The sequence below is a fragment of the Nothobranchius furzeri genome, chromosome 16 (genome assembly GCF_043380555.1).
Source record: "Nothobranchius furzeri strain GRZ-AD chromosome 16, NfurGRZ-RIMD1, whole genome shotgun sequence".
Taxonomy (NCBI): domain Eukaryota; kingdom Metazoa; phylum Chordata; class Actinopteri; order Cyprinodontiformes; family Nothobranchiidae; genus Nothobranchius; species Nothobranchius furzeri.
The window spans coordinates 46,626,583-46,643,830 of NC_091756.1; the positions used below are offsets into that span (position 1 = coordinate 46,626,583).

General features: G+C 41.4%; 2 protein-coding genes across 7 annotated transcripts in view; both read left to right on the forward strand.

The window, feature by feature from the left end:
* sdk2b (sidekick cell adhesion molecule 2b) overlaps positions 1–6,037 on the forward strand; it is a 434,582-nt gene extending 428,545 nt beyond the window's left edge. For 3 of the 6 annotated variants that reach the window (XM_015962803.3, XM_015962806.3, XM_015962805.3), the window contains exons 45-46: positions 3,467–3,523; positions 4,037–6,037. In XM_015962803.3, coding sequence (XP_015818289.3) covers positions 3,467–3,523; positions 4,037–4,459 — 480 coding nt within the window. In that variant the 3' untranslated portion in view covers positions 4,460–6,037. The remainder of the gene's footprint in view (positions 1–3,466; positions 3,524–4,036) is intronic. The other 3 variants (XM_015962807.3, XM_015962809.3, XM_015962808.3) reach the window with 1 other exon arrangement.
* A 7,503-nt stretch (positions 6,038–13,540) lies between these two features.
* Positions 13,541–17,248, forward strand: part of cdc42ep4b (CDC42 effector protein (Rho GTPase binding) 4b) — a 38,710-nt gene continuing 35,002 nt past the window's right edge. Inside the window, exon 1 of the mRNA XM_015962802.3 lies at positions 13,541–13,748. The gene's annotated coding sequence lies outside the window, so the exon portion shown is untranslated. The remainder of the gene's footprint in view (positions 13,749–17,248) is intronic.

The following is a 17,248-nucleotide window of genomic DNA, read 5'->3' on the forward strand; positions in this document are numbered from 1 at the left end:
ACAGAACTTTAAAACAAGGTTGTGTCTGTGTCTGTAAAATATGAGCATTCATTCTTAAACAAATAGCAATAAAAATGCACATCTTTTTCTTTTATTTTCCTCTGGCATTTTTCTCTTGTTTATGTCGCCGAGAAGCAGGAACGCAGAGCAACTTCATCATTCTGATCATAAATAAACTGCTGTCAAGTAGTTTCATGAGTTAATTATGTTGATCTCTTAATCTCTTTCACTGCCTAATTTAACATCAAAATGATGAAAAAATGTTAAATAATTAACACTGCTGCCTGCTATGTGTCTGTCTAGCACATTTTTGTTGCATAAATAAGACGGCTGTTCCCTTGAGGCTGAGGTGCAATGCTGCATTTCAGGCCCTGCTTCTTTCCCAGCATTCAGCTGCAGTAATTGGCTTGTAATGAGCTGAAATAAGGAGCTGTTTCACCCGCCGTGCTGCCCCAGAGGCAAATCGTTAAGCATCTTTACTTTAGGTTCCTCAGCTGGATCCCCGAGTTATTAATATTGGTGATAAACCAAAAGTAAGAGGGAAAATATTGAAGAGCTGTCAGTGTATATGAAGAACATCATAGGAGTCAGAGTATCTGCTGTGAAGACCACATGACTGAGCTGGGGGTGGGGGTAGGGGTCACTGTTTTCCAATCCATCCATGAATATAGTAATATTTATCTCAGAGTGAGGTAATGGGGTGCTAGTTAGGTTGTACTTTTAAAGTTGTATCTCCACCTTAAACTTACCAGTTGCCGTTTTGTACACACCAATTATCATTTCTTATCAGCAGTCACCAGTGCACACCTATGTATCATTTATGTCGACTTTTGGCACCTGCTCCCTGTGACCCTGGACAGGAGTAGGGCAACATGAGTACATTAACTTAAAAAGCATTGAGTTAGCATGACATAGTTCTAATATTTTCATTTTAGTAGTGTAGGGTGGCTGCCAAAGTGGGTATGACAAGTGCAGTACAAGAATGGCAGAAGTGAGTACAAAGTGTTGAAACGTGAGTCATAATAGGTGGAACCAAATATGATGAAGAAAAGTGAGTATGAAATAGTTTTAGTGGTCAAACTTGAGTATAAAATGGGTTGAGACGATAGGTGAGCACAAATCAGCCTGAGACAAGTTCAGAACGAGTCTAGGTGACGATGGAGGGGCGGAAAGTGAGTGTGAAGTTGACCAAGGCAAGTAAAAGCTGTAAAAGGTATCCTAAAACTGGTTAAGGCAAATACAAAGCAGCGGGAAAGGAGTCCAATATGGGCTGTGGCAGGCACAAAAGGGCCATGGCAAGCATCTTTAGTAAGCATGAAGTAAGTCAAGTCGAGTGCAAAGTGATGGAAAATGCATTGCAATTGGTGAAAAGTGATCCTGAAATAGAACGGTGCAAGTACAGACCATTGTAAAGCGAGCAGGAAATGTGTTAATACAAGTACAAAGCAGTAAACTTATGAAGTGGAATGAGGGCCAACGGTAGTAAAACTATGTGGAAAGGGAGATGTGTGTGTGAAGGGGTAAAACGTGAGCATGATGAGGGTTTAGATAAATATAAATTAGAAAAAGTAAGTAATAATCAATTTAAAGTGAATAGGATGAGAGTACAGAGACCTGTAGCAGATGGCTTTTTTGTGTGAGTAAGGGAACAAGGTGACAGAAGTGAGATTTGGCAGAGGAACAAATTGACCTGAAGCTGTTGCTGTAAGACTGCTGTAAAAGCCTTGATGTGACTTTTAGGGTCTTGTTGACCTTCGTGTTTGAGTCTTGTGTTGCTAACACACCGGCTTGACTGGAATGTCTTCCAAATCTGGTTGTCCTCAAGTTTTAACATTTCTACCAGGGGCCAACAGAGAGACATCACCATTATCTTGTCAATTTAAATGAAAACTACCAAAAATCTTTTGGTGGAAGGTGGCTTGTCTAGCATCTGTCTTCGATTTTAGCTGTGGCAAAAGGGACTTGAGGAGGTTGATTTGAGTCGAGACATTTTATTTCATGTAGAAAACATCAAAAGGAGTATGTTTATTATAAATCTGCCTCTGGAACATCTATTTAGAAATGTTACTCTCTGACATCTCAGAAGGAAAAAGCTGTTTGACTTAGGACTTATGGACCATGTTGAGGGAAATCTGAGACCACCACCATATGCATGACATATGGGCTATGCAATATTTGAGGAAAAGCTCCATGCACAGGAGCTTTGAGTTTGTGCCAGATGTTTTCTGTCTCTGTGGAAAAAATAAAAGATCATTAAAGCAGAAATAAGAGATTAGAGAACTTCTGAAACGGTGAGAACGATCAGCAACTTTTGAGCAGGAAGCTGATCTGACCAGAACATGCCTTTTTGTAGTGCACCTTATACATGACTCATGTTGATTCTCTGGGAAAATTATTCAGTGACAATTTTGGGCTAACTGGATTGCGCACGTGTGTGTGTGTGTGTGTGTGTGTGTGTGCACGCGCATGCGTGCATGTGTTTATTGTGCTCAGATGATTGATCACACACTAGCAGGCCCTTTGGTACAGTGTTTTTATGGTAATTAGATGACCATGAGTAAACCTCAGTAAGTAATCAGCGATCACTTTTATTTTTGTTACAAACACCGGAGCTACAGTTCCTGACATGACCATTTTTCAGCAAGATGGGAAGTTAGCGATGTGAAACTGTACCTGAAATTCTTCTCCGTGAACTCATGAAGTCAGGGAGAGTTGGTAAACTCTGTTTTCATCCTTGGCACAAATCTTACAAACATAATTCACTGAGCATACACTTCAGGATCAAGGGATCAGTCAGCATTGTACCTGACAGTTAGGTTCTTATCTGATCACATTGTGCAAGGATTTAGCTCCAAACATTTAACCTGGATGTTCTTGTGCTAACTAGCCATTTGGACCTAACTTGTACAGACTGGTGCACTCCTTGCCCAACTTGGAACATTTATTTATTTATTTTTATACTTTAGAGGCCTTAAAGTGAATAACTTAGAATGTAAAGTACACAATTTGGCATAAAAGTGCTTGGAAAATTATCTAAACATACCTTAAAAGCCTTTCACTTAAAAAAATTCAAATGAACATCAGACCCTTTAAACCAAGCATGGGGAACCCTTGTCCTCGAGGGCCGGTATCCTGCACGTCTTTGCTCCAACACTTCTGATTCAGTGGTTGATTCTCCTCTTCAGCAGCTCATCAAGATCTGCAAAAGCCTGTTAATCACCTGCTGATTGAAATCAGGTGTGTTGAAGCATGGTTGAAACTAAAATATGCTGGATAGCGGCCTTCCATGGACCAGGGTTTCCCACCCCTGCTTTAAACCAAGAAAAGGAGCAATAAGGGATGACCAAAGACCTTTGTACAGTTCTGTACTTTAGTGTGATCATCGTCATCATCATCATGACTCGGCCATTTTCCTCATTCGATTAAAGTGATGTACTGTAAAACCCATTGTTTTGTTCACCCATAGGAGGCGCTGGTGTTTTCATATGGGACAGGTGGCCTACATACACTTCCACTGCATTTGGTGAGGTTCCTGTGGCTGCCTGCTTTGAATGTTTGTAGTATTTAGGTGAATGGCTCCAAAGTGGTCTCCATCCAATCCTTAACCCCAGATTCTCATTATTTTGTGGATCCCATGTGGTATTCTTCACTGAGCAGCACCAAATCTTATATTTCTGGGTTGTGTGGCTACAACGCTACAATCCTGAAAGTCCTTCTGATTGGTTAAAGTCCCAAAGATTTACTGAACACCACCATGTTGTATTGGTGGTCTGTCTACTGTGCACGCTTCAGTAACCAGCCATCCAATCATGCTTTGAGTACCTTCAACCATTTTGTCCATGTGTACCTGTACTGTGTGTAAAATAGGTGTGTGTGCATGTGTGTTTGTTGTTTAGAAACGGGATGACTGGATTCATGACTTGGAATAACCATTGACTTCATACTCATTTTAATTTGTAGCGCCGACATTGTTTTAAGCCTCCATTAGTTAAAATTATACTAACTCCAAAAACGGGTGTCTTGTTTTCTCTTTCAGGGTAGTGACAGCGAGTATGAGGTTGACCCAAACCGACAGAAGACCCACTCCTTTGTCAACCACTACATAAGCGACCCTACCTACTACAACTCTTGGCGTCGTCAACAGAAGGGGATATCCCGAGCACAGGCCTACAGCTACACTGAGTCTGAGTCAGGAGAACCAGAGCACTGCGCCCCTCCTCCACTGCCCCCTCTTCCCCCTCTTCCACCACAGCTCAGTTCCCCCAGCCCTCAGCCTCAACAAGCCCAGGGCCAGCCCCAGGGTCAAGGCAGCCTGTTCAGGCCCAAAGGAAGCCGGACTCCCACTCCTTCTCAGCAGAGCTCCAACCCCCCTAGCCAGCACAGCACCCTCTACAGGCCCCCCAGCAGTTTAGCCCCTGGGTCTCGAGCCCCTATTGCTGGCTTCTCCTCCTTTGTGTAAAGATTGCTAAAAAGGACAAGATACTTCTGGAACTTATGTGAAAGAACAACATAGCATTGGATAATGCAAAGTCAGCCCAATCGAATCAACACCTGTCTCTCTTTCATCTCTCTGTTCTTAAGTTCTTTTTCTTGTTTTGTCTGGATATATGCAGAAAAAAACAACTTTTAAGAGCACTTTTTTCATGAGTGAAAGTTTCCCAGTTAAGACTATTTCTTTCACAAGTCAGTGAAACATCTGTTCACTTTTATTTTTTATTACTTGCATGACGTTTTGCTTAACATTTACGTCCTTTTTTGTTGTTGTTGTTGCTCTTTTAATACATCAGTAATCTCTGTACAAAGCCACAATTCTTTGAAAAACACAAACATTTACAGATATACATATATACAGCATATATAGTAAGCATACCTATAAAAAAATGAGATGACACAGATGGAGACTCGTGATGAAGTCGTGTTGTGCAAATGAAAAGACAAGTTTCCACGCGGGTGACAAACATAAAAAAAACAGACAAAGTTATATCCAATTTCAGCGTGAAGAGTTTAAATGGACTTTGAAGAAGCTGTTTTGTGTTTCCATGGAAATAACTCTTTGGTCTGATAGCACACAAACCCATTAAATCAAATAGCGTTTATCCATGATTGGTCAGTGACTCTGCTGCAACTGAAGGACCATGCAGATTTATGACAGAAGTGTATAACTGTTTATACAGAAGTGTTGAAGTCTTTTTGTGAGTGTGTTACTGTGGAACAAAGCTGCCTTCATAGAGAAACGGCACCGGATGTGACTGAACTACTTATGGTGCCCAGGACCGTGGCACCACAATGGCACCGCACTACCAGAGCCGCCTTTTACTCCTGACAAATGTGGGGCTGTGAATGTGATCAGCATACACAACCCATATTTCATACTTCACCCTTGTTGGCTCAGATAAACACATCAGTGTCATTCTACTGAAATGCTTTGAAACCCAGCCTAAAGTTTTAAAACTTGCCAGGGACTGTTGTGGAGAGCTGCTGGATGTGCTTAATTGTGATTTTGTTAAAAAAAACTATTTGAATTTTTATTTCCCTTTGCCACTGATCGCTGTCACTGGGCAGAGCTAAGCCTGTGCCAAGAGATGATGTCATAGAATTGCCTCACCTCTTTCCCTTTTGTGTAATCAACCACTCTGTACTAAAGTGTGACTGTACACTCCCAGACACTAAAAGCGTGTGTGTGCATGTGTGTGTGATTACGCTACTTGTGCGTAAGCTTTACAGATCATTCTCTGTTTGTCTGTGTATAAAGAAATTGTCCTGCAGCAACTTTAAAGCCGCCTAGAGTTTTTTGCCACAGAGGGTTGGCGACGATCCGGCCTCCTGCCGGGCGCACTCACAACGCTTCAGTGAAGACTCAGTGGTGTGTTTCTAGTTTCCATAGATCAAAAGAGGAAAAAAAGTCATCTTTTTCCTTTTACTTTTACTTTTCTGTTTGTGAGGTGATTTCATTGTACGCAACAAAAGCTTATCATGCGGAATCTGAATGAATATATTATCACAGTACATTTCTGAAATAAATTATTTTTCAATGTTACTGGTTCTGGTTGTCCGCTGGAATTTTGATGTGTTCAAATGCGTGGAAGGGTGGAGGAAAAACATGAAAATGGAGATTAACAACAAAGCCAGTGTCTTACTGAACTGTGTTTGTTGATGACTTTTGAAGACAGAAGTTTAGCAAAATGGCATCCTTCTTTATGTGTAGCCGGTTGATATGGGATGTATGACAAATTTGCTGACAAACATATTTGTGCAAAAGTCACAGCCGTGCAAAGAGTCATCCCACAATTTATAGACAAAATGTGTTGAAACTTTAAATCATAAAAAATGAAAAGCAAGTTTTTCTGTTAATTGTTATTAAAACGATTTGTTTACTAATGTTAACATAACACCCAAGAAGACAGGAGTCATGTAGGACTGGAAATGAAAGAATTTTGATGAAGGTACTAGAACTAATACTCAGTTTGACAGTTTTAAGGCCATGCGTGGTTTAACGCAAATTTGCTAAAGGCTACAAAGGATTAATTAAATAAGTCTGTTTCTTTGCATTTTGTCAATTTAGTCTCTAAAATTGTTGTACAATAATGAACTTTATCACAATATGCTAATTTATTTTAGGTGGACCTGTAGTGTGCAGCAGAAAGGGAAGAATCTGCAAAAGCCCAAATTAGAAAATATCAGATTTGTCCAATTTGCATACATTGAATGGGTGTGGGCGGGGTCTACATTTGAATCATCAGCTTGCAGGCAGAAGAACAGTTCACATCAGTGAAGTTTGTTGTTTAAACTGGTTACATATTTCTGCTTTTAGAAATTTCACGCCATATGATATGTTACATGCATTTTTAAATTAATAGATGATTCCCCAATAAAAGCCAAATATTGCAGAATTCAACAAATTCAGTGTTAAAAGTAGGTTCTGCGGTAATGACTTTAAACACTCATTTTGCTGCAACTAAACTAGCACCTTGTGGTCAAAATAGGATTTTAACAAGAATTCCTGGAATGAAAGAACCCCTTATATAGTAAGTGATATTCAATTAAAAAGGAATAAAAATACATGAGTGTGTATTGACTGAAAGTGTATGTATGGTGCACATTTGGGATCTGCCTGTGGCTAATTGTTTGATGACATTCCACCTAACCTAAGTGTTACTCCAGGCAGCAATGAATTGGTTCGGTGCAGATGATGTGAGATCCTGTTATCTAGTTACAACCGTCCCTCATGACTTCTCTGTGCTTCCAGATAACCACAATTCATTAGTCAACCATGTTTTTCAGCTAACGAACCCATTCTAATTATTGCTTTAGATTCCTCTGAATGCTCATCCGGTAGTATGTGAGTTATGTTTTGAATGTTTGTATCAATAGGGAAAAAGACACATGTACAATGCCAGATACTGCTAGATCCTAATTGGATCACAGTCAGTCAGTTGATCCGAGGCTAACCCACTAAACACACGGGCATGAGAAGAGGGGAGATTATACTGGATAGGATGGAACAGGGAATTGGAACGAGAGTGTCCAGAGCGCTAATCCCCCTCTCACTCTTTTTTTTGGGGGGGGGGTGGCATGGAAATTTTTTCTCTGACAGTGGAATTGTAGACAGGAGGTGTTTCGCTTACCAAACAGTTTTTTTCCTCTGGGTTTTTCTGTCCCTATCTCTTTTGGGAATGAATGATAGGAAAAAGTAGTAGGCTGGTGGTCCCTGTTAAAAATGGAGCCCAGAGTACCAAAGAGCATGATGAGCTTTGAGAACCCCTCAGTTGGAATATTAAGGGATTCAGACAGAAGGTGTAGTTCAAAGGACTTTGAAGCCATGAATTTAATTGCCTCATTTGTCAGCTTCACTGAGGGCAGTTTGGGGATTTGAAGAGGATGTACTGGCAGTTGGTGAAAGGATACTTATTTGAAAAATAGAACGTTCCCTCTCTGCTCCTTACTGATATTATTCTAATGTGCTGCTTTTTGGAAACCTGAATCGGTCTTCAACTAAATGTGCATTCTTTAAAACTGTTGTAGTCTTTTAAAAAATCTCTTTCCCTCCCACCCACTCTTTCTGTAGTTTACTTTAGTTTTTCATCAGGAAAACTCATTCACATATCCTAGACCACTGAAAGCAACGATATGACTCAGAAATTATCAGAAGATTTTGTATTTGCACACTATTTTGTCCCGACCTGAGTTAGGGAAGAATATAATCCTTGCCCAGAATTTCTACTGTAGCATTTCCTGGCTGCATTTGGTGCACTGGATTCAAAACCTCACAGGGGAGAAATAAATGAATAGGGGCCCACTTCAAGAAAATGTCCCATCAAAGCATTCTGTTCCTGCATATAGCCTCACTGGGCTGGTCAAAAAGGCAGTTTCCCATAAACTTTGCACCACTAATTGGCTCGTAAGACCTATAATGATTATTACAGGTGAGACAGTTTGACTTTGCCAGAAAGGTTGACATCTGTGGAGGAACAAAAGTCGGGCTAAGGTTCACACCTGAGCACCAGATGCTGATTCTACACAGTCTCAATGCCTAACACGTCACATCACACACTGTAAATTTCCCTGAGTGTATCACATGCATTGTGAGTATTAATGTAATCTGTACATTTTGAGAAAAAATGGGAAAAATCTGTTTTATGTAAAACTAGCTATTATGGAGTTATATTTCATAACTATACATACAGTTGTGGTCAGAAGTTTACATACACTTGTAAAAAATATAATATAATGGCTCTACTGAGTGTCCCGTTATTTCTAAAACTCAGATTTTTCTCTGATAGAGTGATTGGAACAGATACTTCTTTGTCACAAAAAACATTCATGAAGTTTGGTTCTTTAATGTCTTTATTATGGGTTAACAGAGAAAAGTGATCACATTTGCTGGGTCACAAATATACATACAGCAGTGCTAATATTTGGTTACATGTCCCTTAGCCATTTTCACTTCAATTAGGCGCTTTTGGTAGCCATCCACAAGCTTCTGGCAAGCTTCTGGTTGAATCTTTGACCACTCCTCTTGACAGAATTGGTGAAGTTCAGTTAAATTTGATGGCTTTCTGACATGGACTTGTTTCTTCAGCACTGTCCACATGTTTTCAATGGGGTTTAAGTCAGGACTTTGGGAAGGCCATTCTAAAACCCTTATTCTAGCCTGATTTAGCCATTCCTTTACCACTTTTATGTGTGTTTGGGGTCATTGTCCTGTTGGAACACCCAACTGCGCCCAAGACCCAACCTTCGTGCTGATGATTTTAGGTTATGTTGAAGAATGTGAAGGTAATCCTCCTTCTTCATTATCCCATTTACTCTCTGTAAAGCACCAGTTCCATTGGCAGCAAAAGAGCCCCACAGCATAATATTCCCACCACCATGCTTGACTGTAGGCATGGTGTTCTTGGGGTTAAAGGCCTCACCTTTTCTCCTCCAAACATATTGCTGGGCATTGTGGCCAAAAAGCTCGATTTTTGTTTCGTCTGACCACAGAACTTTCCTCCAGAAGGTCTTACCTTTGTCCATGTGATCAGCAGCAAACTTCAGTCGAGCCTTAAGGTGCCGCTTTTGGAGCAAGGGCTTCCTTCTTGCACGGCAGCCTCTCAGTCCATGGAGATGCAAAACACGTTTGACTGTGGACAATAACACCTGTGTTCCAGCAGCTTCTAATTCTTGGCAGATCTGCTTTTTGGTGATTCTTGGTTCACTCTTTACCCTCCTGACCAATTTTCTCTCAGCAGCAGGTGATAGCTTGCGTTTTTTTTCCTGATCTTGGCAGTGATGAAATAGTGCCATGCACCTTATACTTACAAACAATTGTTTGCACTGTTGCTCTTGGGACCTGCAGCTGCTTTGAAATGGCCCCAAGTGACTTTCCTGACTTGTTCAAGTCAATGATTCGTCTCGTCTCGTCTTCCTCCGCTTATCCGGGTCCGGGTCGCGGGGGCAGCATCCCAACTAGGGAGCTCCAGGCCGTCCTCTCCCCGGCCTTGTCCACCAGCTCCTCCGGCAGGACCCCAAGGCGTTCCTGGACCAGATTGGAGATGTAACCTCTCCAACGTGTCCTGGGTCGACCCGGGGGCCTTCTGCCGGCAGGACATGCCCGAAACACCTCCCCGGGGAGGCGTCCAGGAGGCATCCTGACCAGATGCCCAAACCACCTCAACTGGCTCCTTTCGATCCGGAGGAGCAGCGGTTCTACTCCGAGTCCCTCCCGAATGTCCGAGCTCCTCACCCTATCTCTAAGGCTGAGCCCGGCCACCCTACGGAGGAAACTCATTTCGGCCGCTTGTATCCGCGATCTCGTTCTTTCGGTCATTACCCAAAGCTCATGACCATAGGTGAGGATTGGGACGTAGATCGACCGGTAAATCGAGAGCCTGGCTTTCTGGCTCAGCTCCCTCTTCCCCACGACAGATCGGCTCAGCGTCCGCATCACTGCAGACGCCGAACCAATCCGCCTGTCGATCTCCCGATCCCTCCTACCCTCACTCGTGAACAAGACCCCGAGATACTTAAACTCCTCCACTTGAGGTAGGACAAGTCAATAATTCGCTTTTTCAGATCCATGCTGAGCTCCTTTGACTTTCCCATTGTAGCGTTTGTATCCAATGAGCCCTATTTACCTGGCCTAAGAGAAGTCACCAGCTGTAGTCACTCATAATCACTCACAAGAAGTTAAGAGGCCATGCTATGAAGCTCAGTTCACTGACACGTTTCTAAGTCACCAAAATTGCTAGATCATGTTGCTGTATGTATATTTGAGACCCAGCAAATGTGATCACTTTTCTCTGTTAACCCATAATAAAGGCATTAAAGAACCAAACTTCATGAATGTTTTTTGTGACAAAGAAGTATCTGTTCCAATCACTCTATCAGAGAAAAATCAGAGTTTAAGAAATAACGGGACACTCAGTAGAGCCATTATATTATATTTTTTACAAGTGTATGTAAACTTCTGACTACACCTGTAGGTCTGGCCCTTAACTACAGTTACAATTTTTTTTGGGGGGTGGGGGGGGTGGTGGTATTTCATGTTATGGACTAGAGGCCGATCAATATATTAAACTTTTTCTATACCGGCCATCGGCAGAACTTATTTTTAAGAGCCGATATATATATATATATATATATATATATATATATATATATATATATATATATATATATATATATATATATATCGCGGGGGCGACGGTGGCACAGGAGTTAAGTGTTCGCCCCACAATCAGAAGGTTGCAGGTTCGAGCCCCGCTCAGTCTGTCGCAGTCATTGTGTCCTTGGGCAAGACACTTAACCCACATTGCCTGCTGGTGGTGGTTGGAGGGACCGGTGGCGCCAGTGCTCGGCAGCCTCGCCTCTGTCAGTGCACCCCAGGGCAGCTGTGGCTACATTGTAGTTCATCCCCATCAGTGTGTGAATGTGTGTGAATGGGTGAATGACTGGTTGTGTTGTAGAGTGCCTTGGGGGGGGGGGGGGGGGGTTCCAGGACTCTAGAAGGCGCTATATCAAAATACAGGCAATATAGCTTTAAATATATTATGGGGCTTAAAAAAAATTAAAGAAAAAATGTGTTTCACTTGCATTTGGTTAAAAACCTCTGCCAATGGCCACATTTTTAATAGAATAGAATAGAATAGACTTTCTTTATTGATCCCACAGTGGGGAATTTCACTTGTTAGGGCAGCACATAGAGAAATAAGAAAAAAATAAAACAGGTATGCAAGGCTTTTACTGTGACCTTCAGAAATCAGAAGAAATGTTAACAAAAGACAAAAAAAATTGAGTTTCCAAGAAGAAACAGCATAAAAGACACAGGCATAAAAATGTGCATCGGGTATTGCACAGGTATTTCACGCATAATGAATATACTAGCAGTAGCTCAGGAGGTTGAGGTTGTCCAGTAATCGGAAGGTTGCAGGTTTGATCCCAGCACCAGACAGAGAATTCTGCTGTTATGTCCTTGGCCAAGACAGTCAACCCACTTGCCTGCTGATGGTGGTCAGAGGGACTGATGATACGTGGAATTGGAAACTTCGCCTCTGTCGCTGAGTCCCAGAGCAGCTGTGGCTGCATTGTAGCTCATCACCACCAGGGTGTGAATGTGTGAATGATCCACTGTAGTGTAAAGCATTTTGGAGTCCCCTGACTTTGAAAGGCACTGTGTGGGTCATTTCTCATTATCATTTAGCACTGCTGTCAACAGAATATGCCAGTAACAGTTAAGGTGTGGAGTTATAGAATCTTACTGGGAATCAATGACTTAAGGTAACATTCTGTTTTGCATTGTGTAAAGGAGCTTCCCATGGCCTCGACAGTGGAGACGGAAAACAACTATTGGACCATCTAGTTGTGTTTAAATCGTTTATCGGACAAACCTTTCTTTCAAAACTAGTTAGAGTTGTTGTAAACTCCTGAAAGTCATCTTGCATTCTTCTTTATGCCTTCTCTGTTTAATTTTTGTGAGTCTGAAATTTTGAGAAATTTAAGACATAAAATTACAAAATAATTCAATCAATATACTGTTTTGCCAAAGCCACTTTGACACTAAATGGCAGCATGGTGATGTAGCTGTTAGCACTGTAGCCTCGCAGCAAGAAGGTTGCAGGTGCGAAACCCTGCTACAGTCTTTCCGCGTGGAGATGCATGTTCTCCCCATGCATGCATGGGTTTCCTCCGGATCCCCCACAGATCACAACATGCCCTATAGGTTAACAATTATACGTCGCTTTGGATAAAAGCTTCTGCCAAATAAACAAACATAAATTGAAAAGAGAACATTTGCACAACTGCTGTGTTAATTTCTGCATTTTTGCATTCAAGTCATAAATATCCAAAATGATCTGACTATACCGTATATAAAACTTGTGACAAAAGTGTCTTATACCAATTCAGTGTTTTTCCAACTGAAAACGTGGTTTATTTTAGCAAGTTTGTTATGAACAATTGCAGTCCTATGAGAGACCTGCTTAAATTTCGAACTCAGAATTTTGAAAACACATATAATCAACAATATCACTGTTCTCATTTTGTGACAGTATCTAAATACAGAGTATTTTGTTTAATCCTGGGCAGTCACTATTCTAAATGCTCCAATTGTTTCTCTGCCTAAATTCATCTGATTTGAAAATGCAGAAATGTGTGAATTGCTGAATAGTGTCACTCCGCCATTGAATCAGATGTGTTGGAGCAGCAAAACAACAAAAACGTGCAGGACAGAGAATGGACACCACACTAACGTATTGGATCTTCACAACAGATACAAGTAATTTGTTGTTTGTATGAAAAAAATAGTCAAAACATCATGTCACTTTTATCATTTAGAAATGTCTTCTGATGTTAAGTTTTGTTTTTCCCTCTCTGAACTGTTTAAAGATCTTTGCCACTCACAAATATGAGTTTTAACAGCTAGTTTGAGAGCCCCCCCCCCCCCCCCCAGCCCCCCTCCATACGAGGTCCTGTCCATTGTTGTGCGCTGTGGATAAATGGGACGCTGGCCCTTTAAATCGCAGCAGGGGGTGGTGCTCTTAGGCTCGTGAGGGGAGGGGAAGGGGTGCTCAGTGGGCCACGCTCTGAAGCAAGTAAACGGACGTTGGAACACAAGCACGGGACTGCCTGCTGCTTTTATTCTTCTGGTAGAAAAAATAAGACTAAATCTGTTCAGAATCACCGTGTTCGCTTTTTTTAAAATCGTGTTTAAGGGAAAGTTGAGTGGAATACATCCCGGAACTTTCACGTCGCCAGGAGTTTAAAGAAAGGTAACTTTTGCTCCATGTTTGTTGTTTTGGGTCTGACTGCGCAGTGTTGTTTTGTGGTCTTCCTTTAACTTGGTCTTTCCTTTTTCTGTTTTCGTGGCGAAACTTTCTCCTTGTGGTTCGTGTTTTCCAAGTTGATTTTAGACTTCTCTGTGAGGTCGGAGAACAGACGTGGGTTGAATGAACCCAACGGTGTGAAATCTGCATCTCATTTGAATGCCAAATGTTCTAGAGGACAATCAGCTCCTGGCAGGCTCGTATCGGGCTCCTGGCTATCCCATATGGGGCGACCAAACAATAGAGCCCTCTGGTGTCCTCCGTCTGTGTCCCCTCACTTTGTCCTCCATCGATCTGGCTGGTGAGGAAGACCGTCCTGGGCCAGAACTGTTTTCTGTTTCAGAGGATTTGATTAAAGTTGGTTATCTGGATGTGGATCTGTTTATTTTTATATGCAAGAGTAAGCTCAAAGTTAGAATCTAAACTTATTTCTTCTCATTTTAAAATATCTCTTATAAGATAGCAACTTTTGTAGTTTTTGTGGCAAATATATATTTTTGGATGCCTATCATCAATAATAACACCGATATAATTATAAAGAGACCTATTTCACTACACAGAGACAAAGGGGACAGTAACCAGTTGAATAAGTCCCAGCAGGCACATCGACATATGTTTTATGAAACATATGTTTCATAAAAGAGGTTTTTATTTTTAATTCTACAGCTACTCTCCTAAACCAGCATGTTTAAAAGTACTTACTTTTGGGGTCTGTAGTTGGAACTGGGCCACAGAGTCTGAAATATGTGTTCCAAATAACCATTTTCAGCCACAGGACAGGATATGATTTAATCAGGGCAGAAGCAGATGGACTCCTGAGTGTCAGCTCTCCTCAGAGAAAGTTATGTAACTTTAGTATGAAGGAGAGATCATAGTAAAATCTCTGGGAGTCTGACTTGACTTGCTTTTTTGCATTTTCTCACAAAATTCTGCCCCACCTCTGTTGGAATGTTGGCGTTTTCCAGCCTTCTGTTTTTAGAACTGACATTTTCCATTTATCATCGTCCCGCTCGATGAGCAGAATAATGTATGCAACAGTGGCAATAGCAGTTTTATTTATGCAGCACATTTCATTACACATAAACTTCAAGTAGTCTCTCCATCATGCTCTAATCGAAAGCAGTATAATTTTGTGTTTGACTTTAATAGCACTGACTGTAAAGTCTGCAGGTCCGTTTAATAAAGGCCAGTTTTGTGATTGCCCACGCTTCACCTGTAGTCACCTTTTCATCCTTGCAAAACTGCCACTGTAAACAAAGTGGGCTTTGTATTAGTTTTGTCTTTGCATGGTTGTTGTTTTCTGACCCATATCTTGTAGTCAAACATACCCACACCCCCAACAACAGGCCTAAGGTGGGTCAGTAGTTGTCATTATGTTTAATGAATCACTCATGACTCACTGATTTGTCTTAAGAGAAACATCTTGTTGCTGGACACGCACTAAGCTTTCCATCTCATTATTAAACCGCTTGTGTAGACCAGCCAGGCACTCCTTGTCAGAGAGGAGTACGTCTGTGTCATCTCTGACTGTGCTTTTATGCAGCAGAGGCTATTTGAGTTGGCTCTGGAGGATACTGCTGCTGTTTGTGGCGCAGCTGGCTACCTTCCCAACTCTTGACTGTGCTGAGGTCATTACAGTTTAATGTTAAAGGAGGGGGTTGGGTGTAAGCATTTAGAGTCGGACTCATGCACAGAATCCCTGTAACTCCAGGCAGTTTCTCATGCCAGAGAAGCTCACATGCTCATGAGAAGCTCTGACGTTGTGCTAGCTCTGTCTCTGAAATGCTTACTGAGTGACGGCATCTAGTGTGTGTGCTTTAAAATGTGTCAGTGGCATAAGCAATGTCTAGTGTGACATTTTCATCAATATCAAGTTTCTGTTGTTTCTTGTGTCTTCAGAATACCTACAGTTTTGTGAAAAGTGGTTTTCTGGATTTATTTGTTCTTGAATATCTTCATGGCATGTTACATGTTTCGTTTCTGTATTTATTAGCCTACTTCATGTTGTCAGACCGATCCAATCAAAGTGATTTATCAACTTTTCCGGTCTGGCAGAAATGAGGACTGGATGTGGCCAGTGACATTGGTCTCAGCTTTTAAAATGTTCTTGAAGATCCTGGTCTTTGTTTTTAACTCTTTGTCAGGAACTGCCCTACCATATTTAGCCTCACTACTGACCCATTATGTCCCTTCAAGATCGCTACGTTCGCGTCAGAGTGACCTCCTAGTGGTACCGCGGTCAAAGCGTAAATCCAGAGGTGATCGTGCCTTTTCAGTTCTGGGTAGGGATGTCCCAACACAACTTTTTTCAATTCCGATACCAGGGTCGTGCGCTCCGTCCCGCAGCACTCCTCCATGAGAGCGGGGGTGGGGTGTTTGCACATGTTCAGCTGCTGTTTCTCACCAGTATCAGCTGATGGAGGGCTCTAGTTTAGTTACGCCTTATGGACTTTAATGAAAAATACAGCCACATGGACAACATTGTTCCTTGCTACCTTGCTAACACACAATGCTCTGATCACGTGGACTTTGCATGCTGGATCTGGGCACAGCTGGATAGACTTCCTGGAATGGAATTTAAAGCGAAACGTACCGCTAATATCAAAGATTTTTGATGCAGTCTGATATAATCTGATAGTGTTTTTGGGCTGATATACAATATCAATATTGGAACGGGACATCCCTAATGCTAGGTGCTCGTCTTTGGAACCAACTGCCACTAGAAACAAGACATGCAGTCTACATCGCTGCCCACTTTTAAAGCTAGGCTTAAGGTGTATTTTGAATCTATTTCTTAAGTTTTATACTCATGTTTTGAACATCATTGTTGTTTTACTGTTCAGCTGTTTGATTGTGTTTTAGTTGTTTTTACATTATGTTCAGCACCTTGGGCCCCCTTGACTGGGTGTAGAAAGAGACTTTACAAATAAATTAGAACTTGAAAATAATGTTTAATAACTGATTATTCATGATTTTATAATAAAGGTGTCAATTACCTTTGAACCTAGAGCAACGTTTTGTTTGCTTGTTTGGTTAGCTTTTCCATTGATACCGAGAACTATCATTTGTACAGGTTATCTTTGTCTGCAAATTTACCAAAATGCCAGGCTTTAAAATTGAAAGCCTTAAATTATTAAACTATGAATGTCGTTTTTGTTATTTGAGAAAAGGGACTATTTTAAACTCTCCAAAGACAGTTTTATTTTTGACAATCATAGATTCACTCCACCTCAAGAGAACAATAAGGTTGCTGGACTTCTGAGGAAAATCAGGCTGAGGTGGTCTGAGTTAGTCTTATAACATTACATGCACACTCTCAAATCTTAAATAGTACGCATAAAAAAGTCTTGATCCATTAACTGGGACAGGAATACTCTGGGATCGCTCTATCCCTCTGTTTCTTAACATTTTGTGACATCAATGGTGGAATAAGAAATGTTTGGGCC